The 14,652-nt window shown below is 34.2% G+C and overlaps 1 protein-coding gene across 4 annotated transcripts in view; it reads left to right on the top strand.

The window, feature by feature from the left end:
* MTF2 (metal response element binding transcription factor 2) overlaps positions 1-14,652 on the top strand; it is a 59,188-nt gene that overhangs the window by 27,716 nt on the left and 16,820 nt on the right. For 2 of the 4 annotated variants that reach the window (XR_570252.2, XM_008697699.2), the window contains exons 2-9: positions 4,361-4,559; positions 4,684-4,765; positions 8,600-8,695; positions 8,932-9,032; positions 9,424-9,572; positions 12,088-12,183; positions 13,081-13,149; positions 13,972-14,095. Coding sequence is in view for 3 of the 4 variants with exons in the window: in XM_008697699.2 (XP_008695921.1) it covers positions 4,361-4,559; positions 4,684-4,765; positions 8,600-8,695; positions 8,932-9,032; positions 9,424-9,572; positions 12,088-12,183; positions 13,081-13,149; positions 13,972-14,095 (916 nt within the window). In the remaining variant the exon portion in view is untranslated. Of the gene's footprint in view, positions 1-4,360; positions 4,560-4,683; positions 4,770-8,599; positions 8,696-8,931; positions 9,033-9,423; positions 9,573-12,087; positions 12,184-13,080; positions 13,150-13,971; positions 14,096-14,652 lie in introns of all 4 variants that reach the window. The other 2 variants (XM_040627030.1, XM_040627029.1) reach the window with 2 other exon arrangements.

Genomic DNA, 14,652 nt, shown 5'->3' with positions numbered 1-14,652 from the left:
TAGAAAAACTAATTTGGCTCCTAATAAAGGTCACATTCTAGAGAGGAGGGAAGTAATCAGTGACATTAATGGGGGAAATTACCTTGGGCGGGGATAAATGTACAGTGTTTATCTTGGTTATGTTTGAATTATGCTATTATGGATCATTTGCTTTACTTTCTTGCTTTATGTTTTGTAAAGTTTCTTCAGGCAGAAAAGTTTAAAAGGAAACGCTGTTTATAAGTACCTGTTTATTAATGCAGTTTTATATATGATTTATGTTCTTCATGTTTATGTCAATAAGATTGGTGTGTATTTGTTGTATGTGAATTAGATTCTATAGTTTATTCAGAACAGAACTGAGATTATTCGTGCATGCAGTCGTTTTTAGAAGTAATTTAACTCTTTAAATGTAGATTTTTCTTGAATTGAGCTTGAACTTTATATAAATTCCATATAACCTTTCTCCCTTTTATGTATCATGCCCTATGCAGAGCATCGAGGATACAACTGTGAATAAAAGTAAGACAGACACATTCCCTGTTTTTGGTGGAGTGTTTGGGTGAGGGAATGATGATATGTGTTGCAGTGGGCTGAAGAATAAATGGGGAAGACTATAGTAGAGAGAGTTAAGAGTGTATAAATTTCCTCCAAAGGTTAGGCTGTGAAGGGGAGGAAAGAAGGAGGAGGAGTAGTGGAAGGGAGCAGGGAGCACAAGGAATCAAGGAAATTTTAGTTTTCTCTTTTCCCTCAAAGATCCTTACAACATTTTAAGAGAGTAAAATGGGAGACCATCGTGAAAAAGAGAATTTGGTGAAGGAATATATATATATATATTTAATTTAAAGATTTTATTTATTTATTTATTTGGCAGAGAGACAGCCAGCGAGAGAGGGAACACAAGCAGGGGGAGTGGGAGAGGAAGAAGCAGGCTCCCAGCGGAGGAGCCTGATGCAGGGCTCGATCCCAGAACACCGGGATCACTCCCTGAGCCAAAGACAGACGCTTAATGACTGAGCCACCCAGGCGCCCCCCAAAATATATATTTTTATATATACATAAAACCAATCTGGGAATGTTTGGAGTTTTGATTTTTGTACATTTACCAGTCTAGAGTTGAAAGATTCTAGGTCCTAGTAGCCACCTTGGCATTCTGTTGAAGTCATTTTTCATCTGTAATTAATTACATTACTCAGGCTTTGGTTAGTTTCTTTAACTAAGGAAAGCAAAATCCCTCAAGTGACCCCTGGATTTATAGTTTTCCAGAAAGTGCTTGCTGATAGAATCATTTTAATATTGTGATTTGAGGGCATTAAATAGTTCTCGTGTCTGGATAAAGAAGGTTCTCCTGGCATTGAGCACTCCTGTTGGTAAAATTAATGGTAGATTCATTCTTCATTTTTACTTCTCTCTAGCACTCATCTTGTCAGGCTTTTAACCCCTTATCATACTAAATGCCATTCCTCACAGCTGTCTGTGGCAGGCATATTCCCTTTATTTAGATATATGGCAACATATGTTCCTTTATTTAGAGTGTGGTTCTCACAGTGTGATCCACGGATCCTTGTAGGAGTCTGAAAGGTCAAAATTATTTTCATAATACTTAGATGTTATTTGCCTTTCTCATTGTATTGATATCTGTACAGATGGCTTGAAAACAGTGTTTGGTCAGACTGTGCGCCTTAGCATGAAACAAGGCAGTATTCTTCATTGTTGAGCAGTCAGTAAAAAAAAAACCCAAAAAAACCCCACCAAAATGCATGCACACACAGAAAACCCTATTTCACTTAAGAACATTCTTGATGAAACAGTAAAAATTGCTTTTACTAAATTTTAACTTTGAGTTATATATTTTTTACAAATTTTATTTATCTGAGAGAGAGAGAGCATGAGCAGGGGGAGGGGCAGAAGGAGTAGCAGCCTCCCTCCTGAGCAGGTAGCTGGATGTGGGACTCGATCCCAGGACCCCAAGATCAGGACCTGAGCTGAAGGCAGATGCTTAACCGACTGAGCCACCTAGGCGCCCCTGAGTTTTAGATTTTTAATGTCATGTGTGATGAAATAAGAAGTATAGATAGGATATTTATGTCATTGAGTTGTCAGCTGAAATAGCAGCTTTTTCATGGAATACCAATTTTACTTGAAACAGCGACTAACCTGAGTATTTGGCAGATATTTCCTTGAAGTGACATGCTTCACTTATATTTACTTTCTTATTTACCATTTTGGTGTTTTTCATTTGTTCCTATGGGTTGATGTAACTATCTGGTGTCATTTCTTTACTTTAATACAGTTTTGTTCCCACTACCTCCTTTGTGCTGTTATTGTCAAATATGTTATAGGCCTTATAATTCAATTATATGCATATTGTTCCATATATTTAAGTTAGAAGAAATATGCATTTATACTTTGTAATTACTTAGTTACCTTTACCAGTGTTGTGTGTGTGTGTGTGTGTGTGTGTGTGTGTGTGTGTTGATTTGTATTTCTATTTTGGATTATTGGCTTTCAACCTTAATAAGAACTTCCTTTATTATTTCTTGTAAGGTGGCTGTGCTAGCAACAAATTCTCTCAGTTTTGTTTATCCTTGATTATCTTTATTTTGCTTTCATTTTTGAAAGGCAGTTTTGCTGGGTATAAGATTCTAGGTTGACAGTTTTTTTTCTTTCAGCACTTGGAATATAGGATCTCACTGCCTTCTGGCCTTTATTCTTTTTAATGAGAAGTTAATCTTATTGGGGTTTCCTTGTATATGATGAGTTATTTTTCTTTCTCTCTTTCAGCATTTTTATTGTGGTAAATCCGGGTATAGATCACTTTGCCATTTGTCATACTTGGAATTTGTTGAGCTTCTTGGATGTGTAGATTAATGTTTTTCAGCAAATTTGGGAAGATATCAGTCATTATTCCTTTGGATATTTTTAAAATATAGTATGTCTTTCATTACTGGAGGGGAGGGGGTCAGGGGATGGGTTAAATAGATGATAGTTTCTAAGGAGGGCACTTGTTGTGAAGTGGTGTTATATGTAAGTGATGATTCACTAAATTCTGCACCTGAAACTAATATCACACTGTATGTTAACTCACTAGAATTTATTTTATATTATTTTATTTTATTTTTTGACTAACTGGAATTTAAATAAAAATTTGAAAAAAAATGTAGTGTGTCTTTCAGACCGAAACTCTATTACCCTTTAAACACTAACTCTGCATGCCGACCTCCTCCTGGCCCTAGGCAACCACCATTCTGCTCTCCTCTCTATGAATTTGATACTCTAGTTACATCATATAAGTGGGATTATATAATTTTTGTTCTTTTTTGTCTGGCTTCTTTTGCTTTGCATAATGTCTTAGCACAAGGTTCATTCATGTTGAAGCTTATGACAGAATTTCCTAGAATTTGTGTATTCTTAGGTATTGAAATTAAGTAGTCCCAATTCCCTAGGTATTGAAACATTTTTTTTCCTTTCCCACTTGTTTTATTTTTACTTAACTTTTATACTATCTACTTTTGAATTATTATCTAGTTTTATATATTGTTGTATGTTTAATTAGTAAAGCCTCTAAGTTAAGAAAATGAAACCAAACAGACAGTGCTTTGTTACCTTTGAGAAAAAGTTGATAGTAGTTATGCTGTGGTTACGCTATCCTGTTTATGGAATTACTAAGATACAAATTATAATGTAATTTTGAAATACATAATTTTGGAGTCTTTTGCTTAAAAATGTAAATGATGTTATACCTCTCATTTGAGTATGATTTGTGAAATTGGTGGTTCTTAATTTTTTTAAACTCCCGGTCTTTATATTTGAGGGACTTGGGACACATTCTCATCAATAAACAAGACATAATTCAATAGTGGTTCTCTATAAGGAGGTCATGACTCCTCTTCCAATAAGTTGAATATACCCAACTACCCCAAAGTCACTGGTTACTGTGTTTTTACTACTTGTGGCATAATCATTTTTACTCTTTTTTTTTATGCTTATGAAATTGTGCCATGTAACTTCTTTTAGTTTATCTAAACACATTCATGAGATTTAAGGCATCCTTTGCTCATGACCATGGCTTACCCACTTCATCTTAGAGCTATTATTTTGATAATAGCTGCCCTGAATATGTGTGATCTTAGAGTGATTGCTGAATCCTTGTCTCAGTAAGGGTAGGCACTGAATGAATTTTGAGAACAGCTATCATTTTCTTTTAAAGTTATTTGTTCCTGGAGAGTATTCGTGATTTGAGGTATCTATTATATTTTCCCTCAATTTAAGGTTTTTAATAAATCAAAATTTTTGAATAATATATAAAATATATCATTGGTATATAAATAAGCTCTACAAGTAAGTTAATCTTATATATTGTCCTTTATTTCCTAAACAGAGACTCTACAGGGGCAGGTAATTCACTGGTCCACAAGCGGTCTCCTTTACGTCGAAACCAAAAGACCCCAACATCCTTGACCAAGCTGTCTTTACAGGATGGACATAAAGTCAAAAAGCCAGCATGTAAATTTGAAGAGGGTCAGGATGTCCTAGCTAGATGGTCAGATGGCTTGTTTTATCTTGGAACTATCAAAAAGGCAAGTTACCTTTATATTTTTTTTGCTGTTTTTTGCAGTAAACTTTTAATAATTTCAAATTTAAATTTCACTTCATGTTTTTGACTTACAAAGAAATCACCATACATATTCCTCTGTATTTCAGATAAACATATTGAAACAGAGCTGCTTCATCATATTTGAAGACAGTTCTAAATCCTGGGTTCTCTGGAAGGACATTCAAACAGGCAGGTGCTACTATTTCTCTTGAACATGATTTACACTAAAATTTGATATTCTTTAGCCTGTCATTTTCTAGTGTTTTTTTTTGTTGTTGTTGAGTACAATATCTTGAGGTAACTCAGAATCACTTTTGAGGAAATTCATTCTTCATCGTCCTCAGGGAGTTATTTATAATCTATGTCATAAACCCTGGAAGAACAGGAATTATTCTTGTTACAGTAGAGATAAAGAACAGATCCATCAGTGATGCACGTCTATGAACTATTGTTAGGGCCCATCTAATAACTTTGAAGAAAAATTTTTAGACACTAATATGAGTAACACTTTGGGCTTCAACTTAACTGTTACTTGCTTATATTGGTAAAAGTAATGTAGAGAGCTAATATTTATTGAGAACATACTATTTGCCAGATGTTTTGGGGGAAATTAGGACCTATTAAACAGGCTTAGAGTACTAGAAGTATTCATTAATAAGAATGATTTGAAATGACCATTTAATTAGGGGGTTTAATGTTTAGGTGGGAAAATGAGGCTATATTTGTGTGCAAGTAGAAGTGAATACAGGTATGCCTTGGTTTGGTTATAGGTATGTTTTTTGTAATGCTTTCTATTTTATTATTGTAATATTTCTGTAATAGCTGTATGCCCTTTGAATCTGCTAAATAAAGGTGTCGTTCTAGGTATTTCTTATGAAAAGTGATTTATAAATTACAAATATTAAAAATCTGAGGATTTTGGCTGCACACCGAAGCTCTACTTTTTTTTTTTAATTGAGTTAATAGGCCTGCACTAAGACCCGTGTTTCATATCTCCTAGAAAGGAGATGTAAATTTTCTTTCCCTAAAGGGTTGATACCTTTCTAAAGTATTTAGTGATTGGGTTTTTAATTTGAATCCCAAGTGGAACTCTATGATATGTTACTACTGTGTTCTATTTCTTGATTTCATTCTTAATTTTTGTAAAGAATAAGAAAGTTTTGGTAAAATAATTAGAATGTTCTAATTACTGTGTACACAGTTGGTATTTGGGGCTTAGGTGGGGAACTCAGTAGCTCTTACTCTAGTAAAATGTCTTTCAAGAGAAACTTTTTATAGTTCTTGGGACTGATCAGTTTAAAGTTCTGAAATTATGTTTTGAATCTGAAATTGAGGAGTCAGTGAGAAAAGGGATAGAAGGATAGAAGATCTTCAACAGTAGTTATATTGAGCAGATCTTGTTACCCCACATACAGAATTATCTTTTCTTTCTTAGTTTGTAAACATGGGTCTTTGTCATAGGACTGAAACATGTTATACTGCTTCTGTTCCCCTATGAACTTTTCATGGTTCAACTTTTCAGGTTCTTACAGGTTAAATATAGATCTATTTGTTTTTCTGTCTCCTTCCCTCCTTCCTCCCTCTAAACATTCCTTCCTTCCTTCCAGACAGGAAGAAGAAAGCCAGTAGTACATACAGAAAATTGTGAAAGTGAAGGGTACTGTCCAACATGTGTTACACTCAGTATATCAGTTCAGTGGTCTGTGATTGTTTTTGTCACTGACTTTTTTTTATTATCATCAGAACTGAAATAAAAAAGAATTGCTTCTTGGCTATTTAACCTTTTTTTTTTTAAGATTTATTTATTTGAGAGACAGGAGAGAGAGCGTGCACACGCATGGGGGGAAGGAGCAGAGGGAGAGGGAGAGACTCAAGCAGGGTCTGCCCTGAGCCCAGAGCCCGATGCAGAGCTCGATCCTACGATCCTGAGATCATGAACTGAGCCGAAACCAAGAGTCTGATGCTTAACTGACTGCACCACCCAGGCACCCCTATTTAACTCTTCATAGCACCTTGAAAGTAGCGCACATGTAATTGGAGTTGATATAGAATGAGGAAGTGAAACCGAATACTGCATTATGGCAGATTTCAATGTGGAGAGTAGTAATTTTCTTCCTATAAGAAACCTGCTAGTAATAGATATAAATCATAATAACTTAATAAATTGGACTAATTTCATCTGTCTAATAAGATTATTTTTTTAAAGATTTTATTTATTTGTCAGAGAGAGAGCATAAAGCAGGGGGGGTGGCAGGCAGAGGGAGAAACAAGCTCCCCGCTGAGAAAGGAGAGGGATGTGAGACTTGATCCCAGGGCCTTGGAATCATTACCTGAGCCAAAGGCAGACGCTTAACCGACTGAGCCACCCAGGCATCCCAAATAAGATTATTTTAAAAAGTTTATGTAAATAAGGAAAAATGTAGAGGGAGTCATATTAGTTTGTTTCTGTGAAGGTAGTTTTTATTTTGGATATTAACAGTTGCATTAATGTTTTATATTCTTTAATCAATACTGCATACTCAGTTTGAGCGGTTTATTCAAGAGAAATCATTCAAAAGTACAAGTGCTAGGTGGAAAATAGTTACTGTAGTTTTAACAGCAAAAAATGTGATATATGTAAGATAAAACCTGGGGCCATCGGTCCTTTTTCAGGGAATTGCTGATTTGGACTGAGAGGTGCCAGCCTCAATCTGGTTGCTCTCCTGACCGGAGCCATAAACTCAGAAGCTATGGAGGCCATTTCCTTCCAAGTGTACAAGGAAGTAAACAAAGTCTGGGAGAGGTAGGGAGAGAGGACAAGAGACCAAAATAAACAAGGAAAAATGCAAAAAATGAACAAACAAAAAACTTGGTAACTTACTATCTAAGAGTAGAGGTGTAATAAAGTAAATTTGGTTATTTCTACTGGATAGAATATTATGCAGCTGTTAGAAATTATAATTTTGAAAATAGCAGTGTGGGCAATACTTTTGATAGAAAAAAATACTACAAAATATCGATGAAAGGAAGGATGTCAGAGTGGAGAGAATATGGACTCCGGCATATCTGGATTTGAATCCTAGTCTTGATACTTTCTGAGGGTCCTTGAGTTAGTTACTTTATCTTTCTGAGCCTCAATTCCTCTCTATAATAATAAGATACTTACGTAATAAGTTGTAGAATTAAACAAAATAATATATGCCAAGAGCCTAACAGTACTTGGCTGATAGCACAGAATGGTACATTTTTATTATTGTTGGCAAATGAATATACCATGTAGTTTATGAAATTGAGGAGAAGAGAATATTGGGAATAATGATGTTAGAGTGTTAAAATCATACTCTAAATTTTATGGAATAAAATTGTTTTTAGAGTAAAAATGCGTAAAAAAGAAATAATTTACCTATAAAGTTAAGAATATAATTAATAAGTGTGGAACACCTTAACTTTTTTTGCACTGAGGTTTTGTTAGGATACTTTTTTGGACACCGTATTTCCAGATTTCTGAAGCTGGAGATTAAGTAATTGGGGTTCACCTTCTTTCATAAGTCAGTAAATAAAAAGAAATGTACTGAATCCAGAGAGAAAGAAGTCATCGACATATCTGCTTTGCCCTTTTACTTTAGTCTCATAATGGTAGACAGTATAGGGTGAGTGAATACATGTATATAGGTAGATGTGTATTCTGAAGACTAGTTCTGAGTGTTCACAAAACATTCCATTTCCTTGCCCTTCATGGGAGTAGGAATGTTAGAAGCGAATAAAGGATCTTGCCTGAGAGCAGTTTAAATTATGCTCTCTGCTGTAAAAACAGGTTAAATTATCAATGTAGGTAGTTAGGTATCTTAAGTTAAAGGTGGGAAGGACACAGGGAACATAGAGATAGCATTTTGTGGATAGTCCTTTGCCTTGAGAAGAAATCATTATGATTCAGTGAATAAACATTGCCAATATGGGCAACCCACTGAGTCAAATAAGTAGTTTTGGTATATGAAATACTTCTTCGTTATGGCTGTCTTTTAATGTATATTTTAAACATTTTAGGAGCCACTGGAAGTGGGGAAATGGTCTGTACAATATGTCAAGAAGAGTATTCAGAAGCTCCCAATGAAATGGTTATATGTGATAAGTGTGGCCAAGGTAAACATTGATTTCTTTTAATCTTGTGGAAAAATTTTATTACATACTTAATGCTCCTGTTGAAGATTAATGATTAAAAATACTTTGCATTGGTAACTTGAAGCTGTTATCATAAATTTATTCATCAATTGTAAATATATTAATGTAGGAGAAGAGTACTAAAATGCCTTCTTGAAATTGTGTTGCAGTATTTATTAATAAAATAGAATTTGCTTTATGCTTTTTTTGATATTAAGGATATCATCAGTTGTGTCACACACCTCATATTGATTCCAGTGTGATTGATTCAGATGAAAAATGGCTCTGTCGACAGTGTGTTTTTGCAACAACAACAAAGGTATCTTTTAAGTGTTTTGGGCTGAAGCCCTAAATGGAATTTGTAAGGCGCTCTCAACGTAATGATTGTGTATGTTGAAAGTTTATGTGACTGAAATGAGCAATTAGTGCAGGGTAGAAAGAGGTGAGGCTTATTGTTTGACTAATGATGCTTAAGTGACTTGCAGCTATCCTTGCACTTATTTTCTGATAGTGAGTGGTCTTGGAATTGGGGCAATAATTTGAAAGACAACAAAATAAATAAAGATTATTATTAGTCAAACAGTTTGTGATATGGTAAGAAATTTAGAGTGGAAATTTCTTATGAAGTTTCAGAAGCATTTTTATGTTAAAGAATTGTATTTAAAATTTTATCCTTCATTCGTTTAAATAACTTTTTCCCTCTAATATAGAGGGGTGGTGCGCTTAAGAAAGGACCAAATGCCAAAGCATTGCAAGTCATGAAGCAGACATTACCCTATAGTGTGGCAGACCTTGAATGGGATGCAGGTCATAAAACCAATGTCCAGCAATGTTATTGCTATTGTGGAGGCCCTGGAGAGTAAGTAAATAGTTATTTCATGCCCTTTAAGTGATTTTTGTTTACATAATCTTTATTTTTGTTATCGATTGTGGTGTGGGAATGATAACGATAGTGAATTGTAAAGGCTTGAAGAGGTCAATAAAGAAAATTAGGGGAGAAAATTTGAGGCCATAATTATATTCATCTGTATCATTAGATGTTAGCTAAATAAGTGAATTAGAGTTCTAACAAAGAATGTTTGGAAATTTACCTTTAACTTCTGATCACTGGTCCTAGTTCTGCTCTTTTGAACTAAACAGATACATCTTATCTCTCTTAGAAGGTAACTCTTAAAATAATTCAATCCAACAATCCTATTTCTCACTCCCGTGACTCATACCAATAGTGTTTTTTTCCAGGTTGAAATCTCCATTACCATTAAACATACTTTGTACATGACTTCTAACCTCTGTCTTTGTTGCTCTCCAGGTTTTGAAAGTTACTCTTGAAATATGGTGTTATGGTTAGAAAATGATTAGAAAATTAGAGAATTCCAGGAGTAGTCTCACAATATAATTGGGCTGTTATGCTTCTGTTGTTGCAAGGAAGGATTCTCTTTATTACTTTTCTTGGATTGTCCCCTTATGTTTTTTTTGCTCATTTTGGGTTTGTGGTGGTCAACTAATACGTCCAAATTTTTTTTTTTTGGTATAAGTTCATATTAAGCCAAGTTGTACATCATGTATTTGTACTACATTTAAAAAATTTTAGTGAATCATATTTCACTCTTTAAATTGTAATTATTGGTTTCTTGTGTCCTCCTTCCTCAGACTCCATGTTTCTCTCTCTTTCTCTCTCTTTTTTTTTTAGAGATTTTATTGACTTATTTGAGGTGGGGGGGGACAAGCCATAGGAGAGGCAGAGAGAGAGGGAGAAGGAGACTCCCTACTGAGCAGGGAGCCCGATGTGGGGCTTAATCCCAGGAACCCAGGATCATGACCTGAGCCAAAGGCAGATGCTTAACCAACGGAGCCACCCAGGCGTCCCTCAGTGTTTCTCTTAAGACAAGGGTGCTATTTGTTTGTTTTTTTAAAGATTTTATTTATTTGAGAGAGAGAGAGAGCATGAGCCAGGGGTAGGTGCAAAGGGAAAGGGACAAGCAGACTTACTGCCAAGTGGGGAGCCAGACTCGGGGCTCAATCGGAGGACCCTGAGGTCATGATCTGAGCCAAAGTCAGATGCTTCCCGACTGAGCTACTCAGGTCCCCTGACAGGGGTGCTGTTCAGGAGAATGTTGGGATAGTCATTGTCATTAAATGTCATTAAATGACAGTCATTGTCATTAACATATTATTTGTTCAAATGCATGTATAGAAAATGTCTGTAAAGTTTACCGTGACTGGGACGTAAGTTGTTCAGTGATGAAACACAAATAAATGAATATATGGATAAATGAATTTTTAGTTCTTTATTCTGCATAATCTCTAATGGAATTTTTTATTTGTGATTTAACATTTTTTATAACAGTTCTTAGTTTTTGGTCACCTGCAGATTTAAGAAACATTTGTCTAGTTTCTTTAATCACTTACAAAAGAGATACAGTGAATAAGCATAGAGAGTGATCTTTTCCTTTCTCATTTATACCTAGCATTTGGTTTAAAGTTATTACTCAAAATAGGTAGAAACCATCATAGACATTTTATGAAGTAGATCATTCATTGTTAAGTGTCATGACCAGGAGAACTGTATTTGATATTGTTAGCCACTCTAACTTTAGCAGAGGACCTAGCTAAGTACCCGGAACATAATTAGTATTTATTAGTCTTTTGATGAATGAATAACCTTACTTAATATCAGTCTTCTTGCCTTTGCCTATATATGGCTTAATGGGGGACTGACTTTTTGAGCTAAATAATTATTGGAAGAAAAGGCATTATTTGGGTGGCAAATAAGGATATCAGTATATAAAACCATGTACTAGCTAAAAAGAGAGGATATCCTTAGGTAGAGATTCAATTTTAGCTTCTTCAGCTCTCTGAAAAAGAATAAACCTGTCACAAAGCCTTTACATCTAATAGAATCTTTGATTAGATTTATAATTATGTTAACCAGATTTATATATGAAGTTGGTATTCTCCATTCCTTTTCATTATAATGGACAAGAATAATGGAAGCACAGTGAAGATACAAAGCTGCCTATGACTATTAGGGTATATTGGGCGAACAACTGTATGCATCAGTAACCTCTGAAACTAATCTCCTTTCGGGGGAGATTAGTAGAGAGTCTATGTGAAAAAAAATCCTAGGTTTGTTCTTTGACAGAGATTCTTTACTAGTCTAGGAACCAGGCTTTATAAGTTCTGGTGAATAAGAAAGGAGGGATGAGATCAGTAATCTTTTTGGGAAAGAAAAAATTTAATGTTAAATATAGCAGAAATGTCATAGTGTAATCATAACTGTATTTTGATAATGCCACTTGGTTTTGTTTTGCTTTTTTTAAAAAAAACTTTACCCCGAAAGGTAGTAATTTTAATCTTAACTTTTTTTCTTATAGCTGGTATTTAAAGATGCTACAATGCTGCAAATGTAAGCAGTGGTTTCACGAGGCTTGTGTGCAATGCCTTCAAAAGCCAATGCTATTTGGAGACAGGTAAGAAGGGCACTTGAACTTTACCAATTGATATATATATTTTTAGCTTTTATACTGTAGTTATGTTTGCAGTTTCAGATTTCTAAATATAATTACAACGAGTTGTGAAGGAGTTGCCTTAGAGGGAAAATATTGAATGATACACTTAAATTATGCATAATTTTAAAATACACATAACTTTTGTGCTTTTATATGTTACTCCAGAACACTTTTAAGTATTTGATCAGTGATTATATTTGCTTCTATTGCCCCACGATGCTCTAAACTATTGCCATTGGTACCTTCCTTTTAAGAACCTCAAAGGGATCCTGTGACAGAAAATTGGAAAAGGCCACAGAACCTTAATACAAAATTTACACCTTCATCGATCTAAAGAATTTACAAAAGCAGACCTAATGGGCTTTCTGGATTAGGAGAATGGAATAGCAGAGAGCTCTAGGAAGAAAAGTGAAAGAACACTGAACTTGGCATAAAAAACCTGGGTTTAAATGTTGGATTATGCTGCTTCTTGTCTTTCAGAATTTAGGAAGATCAGTTTATCTCCTTTTATTTTACCAGATTGCTTAGAGCATTGAATATAACACTGTACATGGGGGCTGCCATCACAATTCACGGTACACACAAGCCATTAGTAAACTATACCTGTGTATGAGTCTGTGTGAACTCTGAATGTCTAATGAGTAAAAAAAAATTGCCTTCGCTTCCCATACATGAACTATTTCATTATTTATTGTTACTGAAAAACTTTAAATCACAGTGTCATAATTCATATTATATTTTGCTTTGTGTATCACTCATCTGTTGTAGGATATGTACTTGCTGAATATTAATTTTAATTGTTGAATAATTTATGTATACCTTTGATTACTCAGTATGTAACTTTTCTTTTTTCTTAAGGTTTTATACATTTATTTGCTCTGTCTGCAGTTCTGGACCAGAATACCTCAAACGTCTACCATTACAGTGGTAAGTATGGACATTTCTGTTAAGGAGCAATAAAGGGCCATATTCTTAAACCTACAGGATGAAATGTTCTGTATACGTTAACTTGGTTTAAATAAAAGTTTACTTTTTTTTATGCCTCGCTTTATTTCTCCTGAAACCTGATGTCATTTCACTAAAGATTATCTAGTTTTATTGCTGAAATAGCAAGGCCATTTATTTTCTAATGCATAAAATGTAGCTTCACATATCTTTTAGATTTTCAAAATTCTTATTCATGTTTTTAATTCTTTTGGGCCTTCAGAATAGCATACAGTAGAAGAGAGAGGTCTTATACCAAATATGCTGGTTTCTGCTTTAGTGTAATTCTTGGGCATGGGAAGTGTGCTGAATTTTGGGAGATTTCTGATAAAATGCTTATAGTAAGTACTTAGAAATTTTTATTAAATGCTTTATGTATTTTAGGAAAGATAAGATTTAACTCATGAATCAGATAAAGTCTGTTAAAATATGATCTATTCTATGGCTTATATGTAGGTGAAATGCAAAATTTTTAGAAGTTATTTTTTCTTAATTACTTCCTCTTTGAATGTATTTTAAGAAATTACTCAAATACATTTTGGTTTATATTTACTACTCAGTATAGGCAAATATTTAGTGTTTTCCAATTATTTTCATATGTAACGATTTATTATATTATGAATATGACTTACGCTGTTGACCCTCTGCTCACCTAAATACTTCACTTTGGATTTTTTAATTGCTGTTTTTATTTTTTTAAATGTGATTTCTTAACAATAACCAAAAATATTGTTTTTGTATATTGTGATTATTTTTGGATTCCAGGGTAGATATAGCACACCTATGCCTTTACAACCTAAGTGTTATTCACAAGAAGAAATACTTTGATTCTGAACTTGAGCTTATGACATACATTAATGAAAACTGGGATAGATTGCATCCTGGAGAGGTAAGTGGTCTTAGAGCTAATTTCATTAGCTACTTGATGTCCTTTTTGTTTTGTTTTTTTTCTGTTTAAAGCAACTAAGATACATGTATAAGTCACACATCTAAAGTAGAATTTTATTTTTAGTTCAGGGAGAAGTTACTTTGATGATATCAGGACTAGCCCTCTCATCCTCCTGTTTATTGCCTATTGACTCAGGGAAAAATGCAAAAGGAGGAAATAAATAACTTGATTCTTCTATTTTCTGAAGTGAGAATTATTATAAAGATAGAATGGAGGGAGAAATCCTTATTGAAATCCTTATTATTGCATGTCTTAAGGTTCCTCCTCCTGTTTTTCTAAGTTTTTATAAATATAAGAGATATAACCAACACTCTTCCTTCCTCTCTTGTTGGTACTCCCTTATATATATATCTTTGACTTCCAGGAATGGGGGTGTACCCAGTAGTAGTGTTAGAATAATGAGTTAGGGAGTAAAGCTATTCTAGTTGGAGATTATCCCCCTCATTCCTACATCTCATTTTGCTTTTCATTTGCGAAGTCTAACCACTCATGCTGGT

Source organism: Ursus maritimus, unplaced genomic scaffold (genome assembly GCF_017311325.1).
Source record: "Ursus maritimus isolate PB19 unplaced genomic scaffold, ASM1731132v1 scaffold_12, whole genome shotgun sequence".
NCBI classification, from domain to species: domain Eukaryota; kingdom Metazoa; phylum Chordata; class Mammalia; order Carnivora; family Ursidae; genus Ursus; species Ursus maritimus.
Note: the sequence above shows the minus strand (reverse complement) of the source record. Positions and strands in the feature narration are given on the sequence as shown.